Below are 17,764 nucleotides of genomic sequence, written 5' to 3'. Positions count from 1 at the left end.
CCATCTCGATGCAATCGAATCCAAAAATTCTTTCAACTTCGATGCCTCATCAGATTCAACACAAAAAATTCTCATATTTTTGGTCAACCAAAAATTATAACTGAAAGTTTTCTTACAAAACCTTTATAATTTATATCCACAATAATCATATTGTTATTAGTTAAAGGGAGTATGGGACGAAAGAAGTATGTATAATTAGTATGAGATGAAAACTAAATAATATATATTGCTGCTAGGAAAATTAAATATAGAACAATTTACACCTGTGGTTTATTGGGCTTGCTACAAATTTAAAGTAATTGTTCCTAGATCTCTTCATCGATATCTATAATTGACTCAATAATATTCTTTATTCGCCAACACCTCGTTTTAGCCTTTGAATAGTGATTGGATACCTCTTTTGAGTTCTTGTTGTTGGAAAGAAAACTACCTTGTCTTGTTCCGTTGCCTCCCAACTAAATAACATAAAACAATTTAATCACCAAATAAACATAAATTTAAAAATTCTTGTCACAATCATAGTGCTCTTGATGATATACCTAAATTGAGTGACCAATCGATGAAGAAAAACCGAAAGCTCGACCCTAGCAAGCTCGGCTCCTGGGCAACGTCTAGGGCCTCCCCCAAACGGATTGAACATGTTTGTCGCACTAGTTGTGCCTAAACCATTTTTTTGATCCTGAACAAAATTCAATCACAAGTTGTATAATTAGTCGTTAGCGGGTTCTGAGATTGGTAAGTGTAATAAGTAAATTAAGGCGTATGAAGTGAATATACCTGCCACCTCCACGGGTTAAAAACCCGAGCATCTTTGAAGTGATGATGATCCATGTGTACCCCTCGCAAAGAGGCAAAGACCTTGTATCCCTTTGGAATCGTATAACCTTCTAATTTATATTAAAAAAAATATTAATTGTGAGAAAATATTTGGCACATTTCTTTAATATTTAAACAATTTGAAACTCACCTTTGATAGTCACATCGGTCATTGCACGTCTAAACACACCACTAATTATGTTAGCTACTCTTAGTGTTTCGTTCACCACCTAAAATAAAAAGAAACAAAAACTTAAAACTCAATAAAGAAAATGAATTCTACTTTTAATTCAAAATTGAACTTACACATTGAGTGAAACACATGGCTTTGTAATCTTCCCATTGAAGAGCTTCATTTTCTCCCCTTTTCGCCCTGATTTCTTCATGCTCATCCTGTCAAGAGAGATTATTTTTAGAATAAATTTAATTAACAAGTATATTTTTAAATAATTAATACACCATTTAAACATAATCTTGATAAGTCCAGCTTCATAAATATAAATAGTTACTCCACTATAACTCACCCTGTTACCAAAATAAATACAGTCCATTTTTATCAATGTCCAGAAAAGGAAAGTTATCAAAATAAAAATTATGATATAACTCCAAGTAATAATGAAACAAAGTGTTAAAAATAGTACAAGATGAAATGACAAAAGTATCCCTAGGAGTGTTAGTTCTGACAAGGCTGAGAAATAGGTGTGCAGAGTGTTTGTCTTGTGGTGGCGACCAATAACGTTGTCTGTCTACACAATACTTTGACTATATGCTCTGATAACTTTGCCTATTTTTTTGACCATACCACTATGGCACCTCCTTATTCATACTTCATAATTTAAAGTTTGAAAAATGAAATTTATGGGATTGAATTTTGGAAAATAAGTCATTGTCAACGTCGAAAGATAGAGACAGTGCGATCGATCATCACAGGCAATAATTGGCGGACATGAACCGAAAGGAATTTGTGAAACTATCGCACCGTGTGTGAAGTCAACTCTAAAATAGTTGTATATTTGATCTATCACAAATATTATTCTCAAAATTCATAACGTGAAGTAGAAAAAATCTAAGTAATGATTGATATACGAAATAGAATTTGTCAAACCAATGAAACAAGATAATCGTTGGACTAGAGCTACAACACTGCAAGGGTCGATACAGTGCAGGTGTCGATCGGCTCAATCGACTTGGATCCGGATAATGGATCCAAGGAGATTTTGGGAATAGAAAAAGGGGAAATATAGTTATGGGTTGATATAGGACACAACATGCGCACGTGTGAACATGAAAGTTGGGGACTTTGAATAGTGAACTATCCTTTTCATTGAAATTGACATTACCCTCAAATTTCTCACTCACTTTTTCTTTACTACTGATTTTTCTTCTAATTATATATTTTGTAGTTAATGTTTATATGAACAAAAATTTAATATATTTGTCCAGTGGCAGGAACAAGTTGGGCGCATGTAGCATCATCCTAGGCCACTCGTGTGGTTGTCTGTAAATAAATATCAACATTTAACTTCTTTTATTCTTGATTTGTCCTTTTCTTCAAAGAATTTACATGATTAGAAGGAAAATTCCTAGTGGTAAAGTCTCATATTATAAGATTTGTTATTTAATCCAAGACCACTCTAGTAACATCAGGTGTTTTAGTAGGATAAATCATGCTTCGATTATTAAGTGTGGCAAAAATTCAACTTATTTAAAAGATATAAGTGTGAGATATGAGAGTTACTTGATCGGTTCGATTAATAAACTCAACTAGTTAATCGATTAGCCAAAATCCTTAGTGAAAAGAATAACACAACTCTATTAGTGAAAAGAATAAAAGAATCTATAGTCATAGTCAAACATGCAACCTTGTAGGTGAAACAAATACGCTATCACTGGGCTACCTAATAGTACTATATTTATTATCGATCGGTTATTGATTTAACCAATAACTAAATCAAAATCGAATTTTTCGACTGCCAATTAACTGATGCACGACTAACTGATACTCGCCTGAATAAAAGAGAGATTGTTTCAATTTATTAAATAAATATTGTGAGGTAGGATTCAATTCATCTCAAATTGGTGATAACTTTGGTCCCACTCCCACTTATAGGATTATCCCAATTCTACCCAACAAGTAATTTTGTTCAAAGTTACCAATTCAATCAATATTAGCCCAAGTCAAGTTACGGTTTATTTCTAGAAATAAAAAAAAGTTCATACTTATGATTAGGGATGTTTCTTAGTGAGCTGTAGTAATTTTTATAACCAAACGACATGTCCGCACCGTGCAAACTGCCGGCATCATCATGGCAAATTATAATTAATTAGTGTGGGATCACATCACCTAAAACAAGAAAAAATTTACACCTACTTTAATCTTTTACCTAATTGATTAAGAATTCAAGTGTATTAATTTGAATTATGTAATATTTATAAAAGCATAATGACAGGTGTTAGGTTTTATTTCTTTTTATGTGACTTGATTTTGTGAGTTGTTAGAATTTTGTTGGATGAGATTTTGGATAAGGAGATGATCATCCATTGAAGCCTTGGGTCCACCAACAATGGTTGGCTCCTCTTTTAATACTTCTAGGATTTTTTTAATAAATTTATAGAATTATTTCATTCTTCAATAATAAATAAGAAGAATATGTGTCATAGATTTACACAAGTAGTGTTTTAATGTGAATATAAAGTAACCATGAAATGAACTATACTTATTCTTGCAACACTAAATCTCATAACAGTTATAACCAGAGATCTCAACGCACAAGACATTAATTATATATGCATGATGATTTATTCACTTTATGAAAAAATCACGAAAAAATTGAATTTCTTAGATAGTAATTCATTATTTTCGAAAAAATAAAATTAGAATTAATATAGAGAGTTACCTTGAGTTGGGCCAAAGCAAGAGGATGCTCGGTAAGGAATTTAACGGCGAGAGTCATAATAGTGGAAGTGGTTTCATAGCCCGCCACCAACAACGCCAGCATAAAATCCACTATTTCCTCATCGGAAAACCCGCCGCCTCCGCCTTCCTCATCCAATAGTGCCGCCAACATATCGTTCTTTGTCTCTCCTACTTCAACCTCTCTCCTCCGATCCCTCACCACCAAACTCAACGCCTCCGCCACCTTTCCCCTAGCCTAAAAACACACATTATTCCAAAAATGTCAACAAAATTATCAAATTTCTACTCCCTCGTCCAAGAATAATAGACATACTTTTTCAGCACAAATTTTAATCAATATGAGTTGAAAAGATTGTTGTAATTAATGTGGGTCCCCGCTTATTATTCATAGTAAAAGTCAAAGAAATTCCTATTGCCAACTAGATAACAACGACAAAATGAGACTCCATCTGTCGGACACATAAGGAGTAGCATAATTTAATTGAAATACTTAAAAGGTATTCTTACTTTAATAGCTCTTCGGTATGTGGTGGAAAAAATGGGGAGAGGGATGGTGAAGAAGCCTTCAATTACTAGCATGTACTCATTCATGAGATTCTCAGTCCATTCACAAGGATCAAAGCTCATCAATTGTTTCACTGTTAACTGAAATGTTATCTGCACATTCATCAATTTAATTAAATTAGATCATCATGTATATTAAATAAAAGAAAAATAAAATAAAATCCCATGTCACAAAAAAGCATGTATAGGGGTATAGAACCTTCCTTAGCATATCCATACAATGATGAGAAAACAAAAGATAATGGGCCAAAAGGCTAAGAGAATCAATGGGTCACACTTCATGCACATGTGTGTGGGTTCATTGTGCTGCTAAAGCTCAATCAGTCATAATATAGGCAACATCAACAAAAGCACAAAAAAGAGAGATTTTTTTTTATTAAAAACACACACATCCGAGCGGGTGTGTGTGGTTGGTTCTATGCTGCTGCTGCGATGCAATCACATCGCAACAACAGAAAAAGAGGTCATAAATTTTTTTTACAAAATCTTAAAATTCATTTTCAAATACTATCAATAATTTTTCTGCATTCGCTCCCCTACCAATACGTATCGGAATCCGAGTCACCAATTCTTTAAATAATTTCATTTTATTTATATTTTTAACAAGCAAAAAAGTGCATCCTAACATGAAATCATCACGCATGCACTCAAAACTCTCCCACTCCATGAAACTCGATTGCGTGCTAACATACGCCTATTTCTCTACACACAAGTTCTAACATGCGCCGCCTTTAGTTTTTTTTTTAAAAAAATTTAAATTAACCACTTTACCACTAGGCCAACAGATATAATATTAGTTTTAATTTACTTTCTGATTCAAACATTAATTTGTATTATTACCTTTTTTGCCTCCTCCATGAGGAGGACGCGGTCGGACCAGGACTCCATGTTGAGGCGCACGAGGCGGTCGACGTCGAGGAGGAGGTGATCGCGGATGATGGCGTTGTTGGCGAAGCTCATGGTGAGGGAGTGCATCCGCTTGTGGAGGCTCCCTCGCATGAGGAGGAGCGAGTGGCGGCCGAGGAGGTTCGATATCGAGCCCGGGTAGCTCGACTCGAAGAGCCGGCCCTCGTTCTGGAGGATGAGCCGGTTCGTCTCCGGGTCGGCCGAGAACACGGTCGGCTCGCCGAAGAGGTGGGTGGTGAAGACCGGGCCGTACCTCGCGACGCGGTCGTCGATGAACGGCTCGGGATTCTCCGTCTTGTAGGCGGAGATGAGCTGGAGGGTCTCCCCGATGAAGGGGAGGCCCAGGCTGCCCGGCGGCAGGCGGCCCTGGCGCCGGGCAGAGGAGCGGAGGAGGAGGAGGAGGAGGAGGGAGAGGGAGAGGAGGAGAGAGAAAAGGAGCATGATGGAGGGGGGTGGGTGGGGTGGGGGTGGGGAGTAATGAGAGCACACGGGTGGATATATATGTATTTATATGTATATCTGTGAAAGGGAAGACTGTGTGTAGGAACAGAAGGGAAAAAGAGGGTTGGGATGCGAACGAAATAAATGTCGGAATTTAATGTTTTTAAAAAAAAATTAATATCAAATCGTTATTTTTTTAATATTGTGATAAAATAGGATATGAGCAATTAATGAGGTTACCATATGTGAGAATTGTGAATATTGAATTACTCGAAATATTGTCCAAGTCTGACTCGGCGCGTGTGAAGAAAAGTGAGTTGAAAAAGTTAGTGGAATGAGGGTCTCGTACTGATAGTATTGGTTTTATAATAAAACGTGGGTGTAAAGAGTTAGTAGAAAGTATGGTCCATTTACAAAAAATAGAAAAAAAACAAAGTGGACAACTTTTCACGGTTGAATCAAAGTGGTAAAACTGGACAACATTTGACGGACGGATGGAGTAATTTGGATATCAATTTTAGAATCGGTTTGATTGATTTGGTATGATTTTGCAGACAATTAAGATTTAGGTGATGATAGGCTTGATTACTTAGTTACGTGACACTGTTTGGCATAGTCAACGGAACGATTTGGTATTGGAGTCGTTTCTCATTTTTAACTTCTTGTAATCTTTCATTTCATTCTCTTTTGGTATGAATTTAAATTTCAATAAATTTATTCAGACAGTCAACACAGCGTCAACTTAGTCAACGAACAAATTAATACGTCAGTAATTTATAGAGAGATTATAAAATTGGTATGCAAAATCAGAATAAAATTTAAAAATTTATAGCAAATTATATACCATAAATTATGCATATACTAGTACATGTTAGGCCATTCTCTTCATACAAGGAATCTTATCCTTTCAAAATCATAAAAAGGGACACTACATGCGTATTTATTGATATCAGATTTCATACTTAAGTTAGTCGTAAGTTTATAAATTATGCAAAATATTTTTCTATTTTGGGATTATATTAATTATTATTCTATTTGTTTAGTGATATATATATGCTATATAAATTAAACTACAATAATGACATGTGAAGTGACACTAAACTATTACTACTATTTTCGACGCGGACGAAATTAATATCACTACAAAATAATAATTTTAGTAACGATAGCGATGTAAAAGTAAAGAGATACGTGTAAGTCTTAAGTTCTAATTCCATAATTTTCTTGAAATATTTCTTCATGAAATATCTAAAATAAAATATCTACTAACTAATCCAAATTGACTGGTCATGTAAAAAATTAAATCAACACTATTACGATGGAGACCAGAGTTAATTTTATTTACATCAATAGTTGTTGTGGATAGTATAATTTGCATAAATAAAAGTACTCCATATTTCAAGAATATTAAAGAATACACTTACCAAATAAAGTAGTCTATAATCCATTGCAAAAGCACTCGATCACGTGATGTTTACAAGCAGTATGATTAAGACGAGATTTAAAGCAATTTTTTATTTAGTTTGCTTATTTTTATATAATTGGTGAAACATTGTAATGTAATTAATTAATGTGAAGTGTGACTCCATCATATCAAATTTATTGTTTAAAAATGGGACCGGCCCGGGTTTGACCCTACCTGACCTAGTTCAACTTTTCCCCTTTTTTTTAAAATAATTTTTATTATGAAAAATAATTACTTTCACATTAATCACTTTTAATCATAAGAGTCATCCAATTTTTACTTGAAATATAGTGTTACTTTTATTTATAAGAACAATTATTTTTATTTAAAGAGTATATACTGTTATATATAACAACAATCGCTATAATCAATATAATTTTTATTTAAACACAATTAAAGTTAAACTTTGTTTACTTTGTTGACTTGTTTTTTCTGCTCGCCGAATCTAATTTTTTATCTTTTATTTTTATATAAAAAAGTACTAGTATAACTAAAGTGAATTTGTTTGTGCAAAAATCGATACAGTGCACCTGCTTTGCTTGCTATGCACCGAATTATGAATAGTTTAGTACTAAAATTTTATTTTATTTTGGGTTACAAAATGTTCAAATAAATAAGATGGTAAGTAGCGAGAAAGTAGCAATATATATGATTCTAATTGTTACTTACCATATGATTGTGGTCTGAGATTTTGTGCCTAGTAAAAAAAAATTGTAATTTTAATTAATAAATACATTTATAATTTAGTAAATTTTAATATTATTTTATCCGATGCAAATATATATATAGAATTTTAAGCTCCAAAATTATATCAATTGAGTCAAAATTTGTATACACAAGACTATACCAATTAAAATAGAGACAAAAATTATTTAAATATATGGAATCTTTCTGGTTTACACACACACAAACATTCTATTCCATCAGACATTATGTCATCAATTATAGATTAATTAAATTAAACCAATCGACAGAGTTCAAAATATACTCTTGATTCTATGGTATCTCTGATGAGATAATCCAACTACTTCCACTGAAATTCACAATATAGACTACAAAATTGTTTTTTAGTGGATATAAACTTTAGTGATTAATTAACTAATAAGATTAGTAGTTGATTTGAGACAGATTACCACTCATTACTAATTCTGGGATTTGGACAAATCAACACTTTCCAGTTGGATGATTATTTATTTTTATTTTTATTAATATTGGGGACAATGCTTTTCATGGGACAATTAATTTATATTTAATCCAGTTCATGAAATTATTGCTAGCATTGGATCTTTTGCCAGCCTTGTATAAGTTGGATTTGGACACTAATGAAAAATTGTTTAGTTTATCAATTTTGATTTGATTGGTATATTTCATTAATGTCCATATACCAGCTTAGTTATATCTTTTACAAAAAATGAAAATGTAGCCCACAATAACACTTATTGTAAATTAAAATTGCTTAAATGGTTCAAAGTAGTGCCAAATAAGATTGATTTTTGTTTGTTTTACTATCCCAAAATATAAAAATAATTTATCTACTAGGATGGTTTTGGCATAAAAAGGGATGGATGAATATAACCTTGGTCATTTTTCTAATTAGTTTTATTCTCGTCACGAATAAAAATAATTATTTTAATAACCAAAGACCAATTTAGAACTAAGTTCGACCATCTGAACTCCAGAAAATATTTCACATAATTTTTAAAATTAAATAAAAATAACATCTTCCTAGCTTTTTGGAGAGGCATGTACTTAAAGTTAAGTTTGAATCTGATCGGTATCGATAGCTCATAAGCCATAATTAATGAATCTGAGACTTATAATTGTATATTAATTGGTTGTTTCACACCTTAATTAATTCCAAATTTAAATTCAAATTTGATCTAGTAACGCTTTCTTTATTTGTAAAGATGGTTTATTTTGTATCTCTGCAGAGGGACAAATTGAGTACAAATTCGTCAGAATTATTGATGAAGCAAAGTGATTTGATATGTCTATCATAATTTGGTTTAATCTTTCTCTTGTTTGCAAGATTTGATAATAATGATAGTATCCTTCACACCTCCAAGATTCGATTTTGATTGAAATTAGCATGTGGCAATACTTAAAACGAAATTTAATTGTTCTTAATTCAATATACCAATTCTCATTTGGTTCTAATTTTGTACACAAACTTTTATCATGAATAGCTAAAACGACAAACTAATTTCATCGTAACTAAGCCGAAGTGACATAAACGTCCAATTATATAGGCTAATACATCAGTAGATTAAGCTATTTAAACACTGACAGATCTAGATGGGGTCGACCAACCCCACCCCAACCTCTAATTGCATAAAATTCTATTAAATTTATTATTGGAGTTATCGTCGATCTCACTGTGTAACAGTTCCACCCCAATCTTTACATGTCATCCATTGTCAATGAGGAGTCTCGTACCGCCTTTTCTCTTGACGTCGATGAGGACCTAGCTTCTTCACTTTAATATGTCCTATCCCACGAGTTCAATTTCCTGAATCCAGAATTCCGTGTAGACATTTGAGACTTCAACAACAACAATAATTTGGAGACAATTAATGACCGTGTGAAAATTATAACAATTAAAAGCTTGTGTATTTAATTAGAAGCCTAAAGTCAATGTATATGTGAAATAAAAATTCGACAAAAATTCGTGTATCTAGGTTCATTTACCCCTTAAACTAATATCCAGTCTAATTTCAAAGTTTATTATGAATAAAAAAAATGAAATGTACATTAAATTTTGTGTATCTATCATTTTCAGATATCATTAATGGTATCTCTTGTTTTTACTCTTACAATTCTGTTTAGTTGCCGGTTTGTCGGTTTTTTTATTCTTCTTCACGAAACTGCCCTATTTCCCCACGGCCCCTCTTCAAAGTACATCTATTTAATTCAATTATTTATCAATGAGTATAAAACTTTGATATAAAAATATAACCGAAGAATGAAGAAAAATAATAACATCAATGGCTATCATAGCTAGAGATCTTGAAGGTTGTTCAAATGATGGAGAGCACAAGTATTTACTAAGTACTATCTTATTCTCTTTCTCATGTTGTTATGTAATGATTATATTAATTGAACTTCACTATTGTGTAAAGCCATTAACATAAAGTTGTATTGTTTTTGTTTTGTTTCTACATTTAACAAAAATAAGAGGAAAATAGTTATACTTTCCATCAAAATTTTAAAATGGTCCTTATGACCCTTAGGGTATGTTATACCAAAACATCAAAATAGGTTACAAATTTATTGTTCTTGATATTTCTTATATCCAATGGGAAGTTAGCAATGTAGCTAATAGATTACCAAAACTTGCTATTCTTTCTCCAAATATAATGGGTAGTTAGCAATCATACTCTTCTTTGTTTGTATATGATGCATCCCTCCATCCGCCATTTCAATGACAAATTTAAGGGGATGGGAGGGGACGATCGACCCACGAAACTGTCTTAAGAGTCTAAATATTCCCAGAGTCAAATTGAAAAATATCATAATCGTGGGTATAATTTATTTTCAACGCATATTTGATATTTATATAAGATTCAATAGACTAATAGTTAAGTTATCGGAAACAAACCAAAAGCTCTGTGGTTTAATTACGTATTATTACCAAAATAACTCTTAAAATATTTTATAGAATCCAATTTTTTGGCGAACACTACCGAAAATTCACCTAGCATTACACGAATACACCTAGTATATATTGCATCCTCACTCTCGAGTCTTATTGTTATTCTGCCCCTCTATTTTTAATTTCTGAATCCGTCACTGCACTTTTCGTTCCTTCCTAATCCACCATCAAGCTTCCCTTATTAGACACTATAGAGTAGTAGAACTCAAACAATATAGGGGAACATAAAGTAGGCAGAGATGTAATGTAGAACTGAATTTAACCAAAATGAAAAAAAGTTGTGTGGAAGGGATTGAATTAGAGATATAGATGGCAGGGGTAGACCCTAGTGCAACTCGTTTTCCATCTCTCTCCTGTGCCTTCGGACCACAATATATATCTACAACAACCTATTTATGAGATGGGGCCAATTCTTTTAAGCCATCAATCACACTTCAAATTGGCATTCCACACACTCCTATTTATCTTTATCACAATCCATTAAATATCTTTATTTATTAAAAAATATCTCCATTCGATAACAATAACAAAAAAAAAAAAATCTGTTCATTCAGTTAAAAATTTCATGTTCGAACTCAACTTAGGCACCTGAAAAATAATGTGTCTCAGGGTTAATATCTTTATTTGGTCAAAATATCCCAATTCGATAGGAATTGCAAAATGAATTGCCAATGTTTGTTCTGAATTGCGTTCGCAATCTAATAGTATCGAGTTTAAGTACCTGAAAGATAACGTGTCTCGCTAGAACAAGCAAAAAGAGAAGAGATCGAGAGTCAAAGTCATACTTGGGAAAGGAATCAAGCACAAGATACGAGGACTGGCTATGCACATGTGTGCAAGGACATGATGTAGTTCTAAAATCAAAGTCTAGATTGTCTAATGCCACTCTATGTAAAAATTTAAAATAAAATGAAATAAAAAGTGAGTCCCTTTCTCTCTTTCTGCAATGAATTGATTATGATGTTTTACTTACTGCAATATGCCATTTCCCAATGAATTATCGAATGGGCCTCTGCCCATGTGCACGTACGTGTGAATTGTGATACCACTACTATCAATAATAGATCTTTATTAAAAATATATTTATTATTATTAATAATAATATAATAATAAGAAGAACAAAATGAAAATACAAAAATATGAGGTAACTTCTTCTCTTTATATCGTAACGCCGACAATTAATTCAATTTATGAAACTCGTAGAATTAGATACAATGGAAAAGGTCTTCATTGTCGTTAGAAAGCGAAAGTTGTGTGACAGCAATCAAAGGCAACGGATGACAGATAAACAATGTATATGAACCTCAGCCTTTGAGAAGGGGAAGCTGCGGCATCATGGGTCAATAACAGTCCAAAAAATATAATTTAATATAGTTTTCTGGCTTCCATTATCTGTTATTCCTAACTAATTATTTGTAAGGTTTCCATAATATCATTCCCTAAACCCTATACAATGAGGGAGATATTGAAATAGTACTTTAGATCAATCCATAACACATTTAATGCCGACTATATCCTTTTCAAAACATGCTTTAGTTTCATGGATGACTATATATGTGATGTATCTCATTGCATTGATCGGAGCATTCATATACAGTGACTGTGGGTGTCGAAGACCAAGTAGTAAGCTATTTATACCAAACATTATTCTTATGACTAGATTCAATCCCCTAATCGGCTAATCCATATGAAAAGAAAAAGGAATTTCATGATCTTTTTCCAAACTAGGAAATCTTCGGTTTCGAGTATTTTTTGTGAATACATATTTTTCCTAACCAATTTAGAATTTGAAATATAAAATAGTATAGTAATTGAGTGAGGCCTTAATGACTCCATCAACCTAACACCCAATTATTTATATAGTCATTTAAAATTATTCTAATTATTAATTTTTGATAGAAAATTTATGTGGAATTCAAACCTAAATTGATTGTTTAAATTCTTACTAAATAGGAGTGTTAGCTAATGCGATGTAAAGCTTGGCATTCTAATTTGAATACGAACCTTCATTTTGTTTTTACTATCCTCACAAATCCCAAGTACTTTTACCATACCGATTTCAAAATGAAAAAAAAAAAAGTTGTCACACCATTTTTATTTGTAAATCACTATAACTGATATAGTAGTAAATTAAATTGGAGTTGAATGAAGTAATTAGTTATGCGACCAAACAACTGAAAAGATTCGATTAATTTGGTTTGTTTTACTTAGAACAGAGTTTTTGGTGTAACAAACTTTATCTCACAATCACATTTAATTTTTGCTCCATCAAACTAAAAGACTAGCATAAGTGGAAATATATGAACTACCGACTATTCCTTTTCATATAATAATTAAAATAAACTAAATCATAATGTATAATCATTTTTTGATTAGAGGTATATTAGTCATGATGATTTTCGGTTAATTGGTTCAGTAAAGGAATATCAAAAATTAAGGATTAAATATATTTTTCAAAATAATTTTGACTACCACCTAATTCATAACGTGGTAAAGTGGGTGATTACAAAATATAAATTAAATTATATACATATATGATATGTAAGTTAGTTTTTCAGATATCATACAAAGTTGGACTACCACATAATTTTAGTATGTACAATTTGAAATAATTGAGGTACAAAATTAGAAAGTAAAAATTAAATTTAATCATTTAACAACCCATGATAAATGGGCTTTTTAGCAAGTGTATTGGGTCATAAAATCTCTAATTTTCACTATTTTCTACATGGGCTTTATTGTACTATACACACTATTTTAGAAGCTTTTGACTCTTGTTAAAATTCTAATATCTTGTCCCACATCGACTTGGTGATGATCCTAGCTTCTCTATATAAGTGTGGATAACCCTCCCCCTTATGAGGCCTTTTAAGGGGTGAGTGGCCCATTTCTAATATGGTATCAGAGCAGGGCCCAAGTCGATGATGGTTTATCTCTTTATCTCTTCTCTTGCCTACCCACGTGATGGAAGTCCGATGTGTCATTCCAGCCCACACGTGAGGGGGCGTGTTAAAATTCTAATATTTTGTCCCACATCGACTTGGTGATGATCCTAACTTCTCTATATAAGTGTGGATAACCCTCCCCCTTATGAGGCCTTTTAAGGGGTGAGTGGCCCATTTCTAATAACTCTCCCCCTGAATTATTTTTTAATTTAAATACACTATTTAATTTTAATACGGCACAACTTTTGAAATATTAAGTTTTTCATCCATTACATTAGTACTAATTGAATTCAATCTTCCAAAATAAAGTGAAGTGGTGGAAGAGGGAACCGACACAATGAAATTGAAGTAAAAGTTGTATACCCATAAATGAAACAAAAGAATTTCTTGGATTGACAAGATAGTCCACCTATGTTCCATTTATATCGACATTAGTCATAATTCCCTTCATGAAAAAACCCATCATATTAAATGAGACTATTACGTACTATTGAAATTTTGAATCGACATTAATCATAATTTCTTTAATCATTAACCTTGTCCCCCTACTTTTCACGTACATATATGATTATAGACATTAGATAAATATAATTTTGATCATCGTCACTCAAACCCTAATAGAAAATTATTTATTAATGAGTAGTGATACATCGAATTAAACTTGCTTCAACTGTTAATTAAGTTTGTTTTAATTTGTAATTATGGATATGATGAATAAATCAACTTTGATCTCACATTTTTCAAAATTTGACTTTAAAATCACAAATTTTTTATTTACTTAATTGTCTTATCCAGTCAAATTTGCACTATTGTAGCAAACAAAACGAGTAATCAGAAACAATGTTGTTAAGTTTATCACATTATCTTCGATTTTGCCACACGAGTTTCGATTTTGATAGATTATTAAAAATATCGATTTCAAATTCAAAATTTGAAAGATATAGTGCAAACTAGTTCAAATCACGAAATTTGAACTAGTTTTACACGTTTTTGGGGATTAGACTTAACTTGATATGAGTGAATATTGCTTGGTTTTAGTATGTTTCAATCAATATTCATACAAATTGGTTGTTTTCTAGTCTTTTAATGCGTCCGAAGCCAGAAATATCTCACTAAATGAAAAATGTATGTGGGGTTTCAAAAGTCTATTTGCGCCTAATAGATTTAACTTATCGACTTTTTGTTAGAGCTTCCGAATTTCTTATCTATCAAATATTTTCTAAAATTATTTGGATTAAATGACTCTCTTATATGTAGAATACACATTGCAAATTAACAAAAACTATCGATATAAATAAATACAACTCCACTCTATTGCTTAAAATTACAAAAATTGGAGAATCATTGTAATTCTAAGTGTTCCTTTAATTTACACCAACTCCACTCATTTAATAAAAACGGTGGTGGGATCCTTGCAAAGTTGCCATCCTCGCCTCGCCAGTTAAGATCTGAATCCTCGTACGCACAATGTTTCGTTTTTTTACTCTATCTTCTAAAATTTAAACCAATTAATATGAATCGAGATACTTATTGATTTCAAATCTCGATCATAACATGTAAATCTATTTTATCTATCTTGATACATACCAACTTTAATTTTTCCCAAATTTTATACGATTTAAAGGGTTTTTTTTTACGATTTAAAGCAGGGCTTTGACAACATTGAAGGCAAGTTCCGCCTCATGGGCCGCTTTAAGGCCCTGGGCCGTGATCTCCGCGTCGGCCCACCGGCCGCCTTGGCCGCCTCCTCGTTCCTCTTCAACACATTCTGGCACCGGACCATCTCCTGCGCGCGGCCGTGGGGTTGGTGGGGGCGCGGCCTTCGTCTTAGCCGGTGTGAGAGAGGCGCGGTCCGCGTTGACCAAGCAGCATTGGACTGCGTCCCGGATCATGTTGCCCTTGGCCCCCTTCCCCACGGGCCCCATCATGAGGGCGCGCAACGCGTCCACTTTCTCGGCCGCGGCCTTGGAGGCGGCCGCGTGCATCTTGGCGGGGTCATTGCCCTCGAACTCGATCTCACTGGCCTGGAGGAGGTTCGCGCAGAAGAGGGGGTCCGGGGCCTTCCTGCATACCTCCTCCAGACTAGCGTAAGCCTCGGAGGAGGGCCGAGAGGGCGAGGAGGGTGGATTTTTACCATTTTTGTCATTTTTTATTTTTAATTTTTTAAAAATATAGAGAAGTGCTTGTTGTTACTAATTACTCCCTCCGTCCCGTTATAGGAGTCCCGGTTGATCAATTTTGGGCGTCCCGCTTTAGAAGTCCCGGTTGAGATAAATGAATATAAAATGCCTACAAAGTGTTAAAAGTGGATTCCAACATCCACTACAAGTCTACAACTAATAAAAAAATGTTAAATGTGGGTCCCAACATCCACTACAACATTTATTTATTGGACACTCAATTAAAAGTGGGTCCCAACATCTACTACAATATTTATTTATTACACACACATAAACACTTTTTTCTTAAATCATATGCCCGACTCAACCGGGACTCCTAAAGCGGGACGGAGGGAGTAATTTTTTGTTGTTGTTGGATTTTAGAGTTATTTTGAATCCGTTATTTCGGTTGGGGTTTATCGCTATACGAGTTTTTTGCGACACATTTCATGTTTGCAGCTAATGTGTAATAATATTAGATTCGATTTAAAAATTTTGATTTGCCGTTTGGATCTTTTTAGTTTGAGGAAATTGAATGTAACCTTAGACCATAGTACTTTTAAAATAGTTTTGTTACTCCTATTATATTATGTAACTATGTTAATTTTTTTTATTAACTGATAGTTTTAGTCCACTGAATCTTGAATTGATGATTGTAGCGATATTCGACATTTTTGAGCCATGAATTCTTATTTTGGTTGTAAATGCATCCAACCTGCCTTGAAGGATATGGCATAAGCCATTAAATGGTCTGTTTTTTCTTTTTCGTACTGTTTTTCCTTTTTCGTATGTCTGTCAATAAATCTCTCATTTCAGTTTTACAACTTTTGGCAAGTGAACACCACCTTCTACTTACTTTTTCTACTGCTTTCTTTTATGTAGGCATACAATTTCTTAACTATTAAAAAATGAGACATCTGTTAGCAGATGGAATATGTCTTAAATCGGTTTGGAATGTTAGAAAATAAACACAAATAATATCATGAATGTAAAAGACAGAAACTCAAGGAATTATTCACCTAGTTTGATATGATGTGTATACACGTCTGTAGGCGACGCCAAACCAATGACTCTAATTCACTACATAATTTTCAGATACATTGAGAATGAGCTTAATCCTAATCTAGTTGGATTGTCATTATCGAAGATTAGTTAATTTTCTTCCTTTCAAACTCCATACTCAACTGTAAGTATGTTGTAGCTTAAGTTGACTTAATCCTGCAATCTCAATTTCGTCAAACTATCATGGGATTGATTTAAATTGAACGCATAAATCGTACAAATCTATTTTCTCAAAAGGTGTTGTGTTGCATCTTAATTATAGTTCCTCTATTTTCCTATAAAAGAATTAATTTATTTTCAATAAAAATCGCGCCAAAAAATACACCATATATTCAATCCACCGTAAAACACGCATTGCAACAATCCCTAGCTGAAAAAACGGATTACATAACTATAAAAACAAACAATCACTATTTCCAATTTTCACAATTACAAAAATGGGCAAATCCATCTCACTCATGTGTCCCTTCCTCCTCCTCCTCGTCCTCGTCCTCGTCCCTGCGGCGTCCGCAGGGAACCCCAGCGCTGGGCTGGACGAGGCATGCAAGAAGACCCAAAATCCGTCCTTCTGCAATCTCTTCCTCCAGCCCAGCGCGGCCGAGTTCACCACCAACGACCCCAAGCAAATGGGGTTCGCCGGCGTCAACGCCACCCTCAACAAAGTCAAGGGCGTCCGGGCCTTCATGATGGGGAAGGCCCAGAAGGGCGTCTCGAACCCGGAGCTCAAGGCGGCCATCGGTGACTGTATCGACCAGGTCGGCCGCGCCGAGAAGGCCCTCAGGACGGCGATTGGCGGCCCCAGCGGCGGCGAGGCCCCCTCGGCCAACGCGCCGCGGA

At 33.7% G+C, this 17,764-nt stretch overlaps 1 protein-coding gene across 2 annotated transcripts; it reads right to left on the bottom strand.

Moving 5' to 3' along the window:
* Positions 1-201: 201 nt before the first annotated feature.
* LOC125206039 (3beta,22alpha-dihydroxysteroid 3-dehydrogenase) lies at positions 202-5,656 on the bottom strand. Of its 2 annotated transcripts, none has more exons than XM_048105316.2 (8): positions 5,138-5,656; positions 4,241-4,390; positions 3,714-3,968; positions 1,123-1,209; positions 968-1,046; positions 778-887; positions 540-679; positions 202-455 (listed from the first exon to the last, which is right to left on the bottom strand). In XM_048105316.2, the coding sequence occupies exons 1-8, from the start codon at positions 5,642-5,644 to the stop codon at positions 350-352; spliced, it is 1,434 nt and encodes a 477-aa protein (XP_047961273.2). In that variant the 5' UTR covers positions 5,645-5,656; the 3' UTR covers positions 202-349. The 2 variants fall into 2 exon arrangements, with proteins under 2 accessions (XP_047961273.2, XP_047961283.2); XM_048105326.2 differs by having other exon boundaries at positions 778-884.
* Between the last annotated feature and the right edge of the window lie 12,108 nt (positions 5,657-17,764).

The sequence above is a fragment of the Salvia hispanica genome, chromosome 2 (assembly GCF_029641045.1).
Source record: "Salvia hispanica isolate PSC_SH4W2 chromosome 2, Shi_PSC_v1, whole genome shotgun sequence".
Lineage (NCBI taxonomy): Eukaryota > Viridiplantae > Streptophyta > Magnoliopsida > Lamiales > Lamiaceae > Salvia > Salvia hispanica.
This window is presented reverse-complemented; position numbering and strand designations above follow the sequence as displayed.

Coding starts and splice junctions, on each gene's coding strand:
- LOC125206039 (XM_048105316.2), bottom strand. CDS start 5,644: ATGCTCCTTTTCTCTCTCCTCCTCTCCCTCTCCCTCCTCCTCCTCCTC. Junction 4,391..5,137: donor TCATGGAGGAGGCAAAAAAG/GTAATAATACAA, acceptor ATGAATGTGCAG/ATAACATTTCAGTTAACAGT. Junction 1,047..1,122: donor CCATGTGTTTCACTCAATGT/GTAAGTTCAATT, acceptor TTTTTATTTTAG/GTGGTGAACGAAACACTAAG.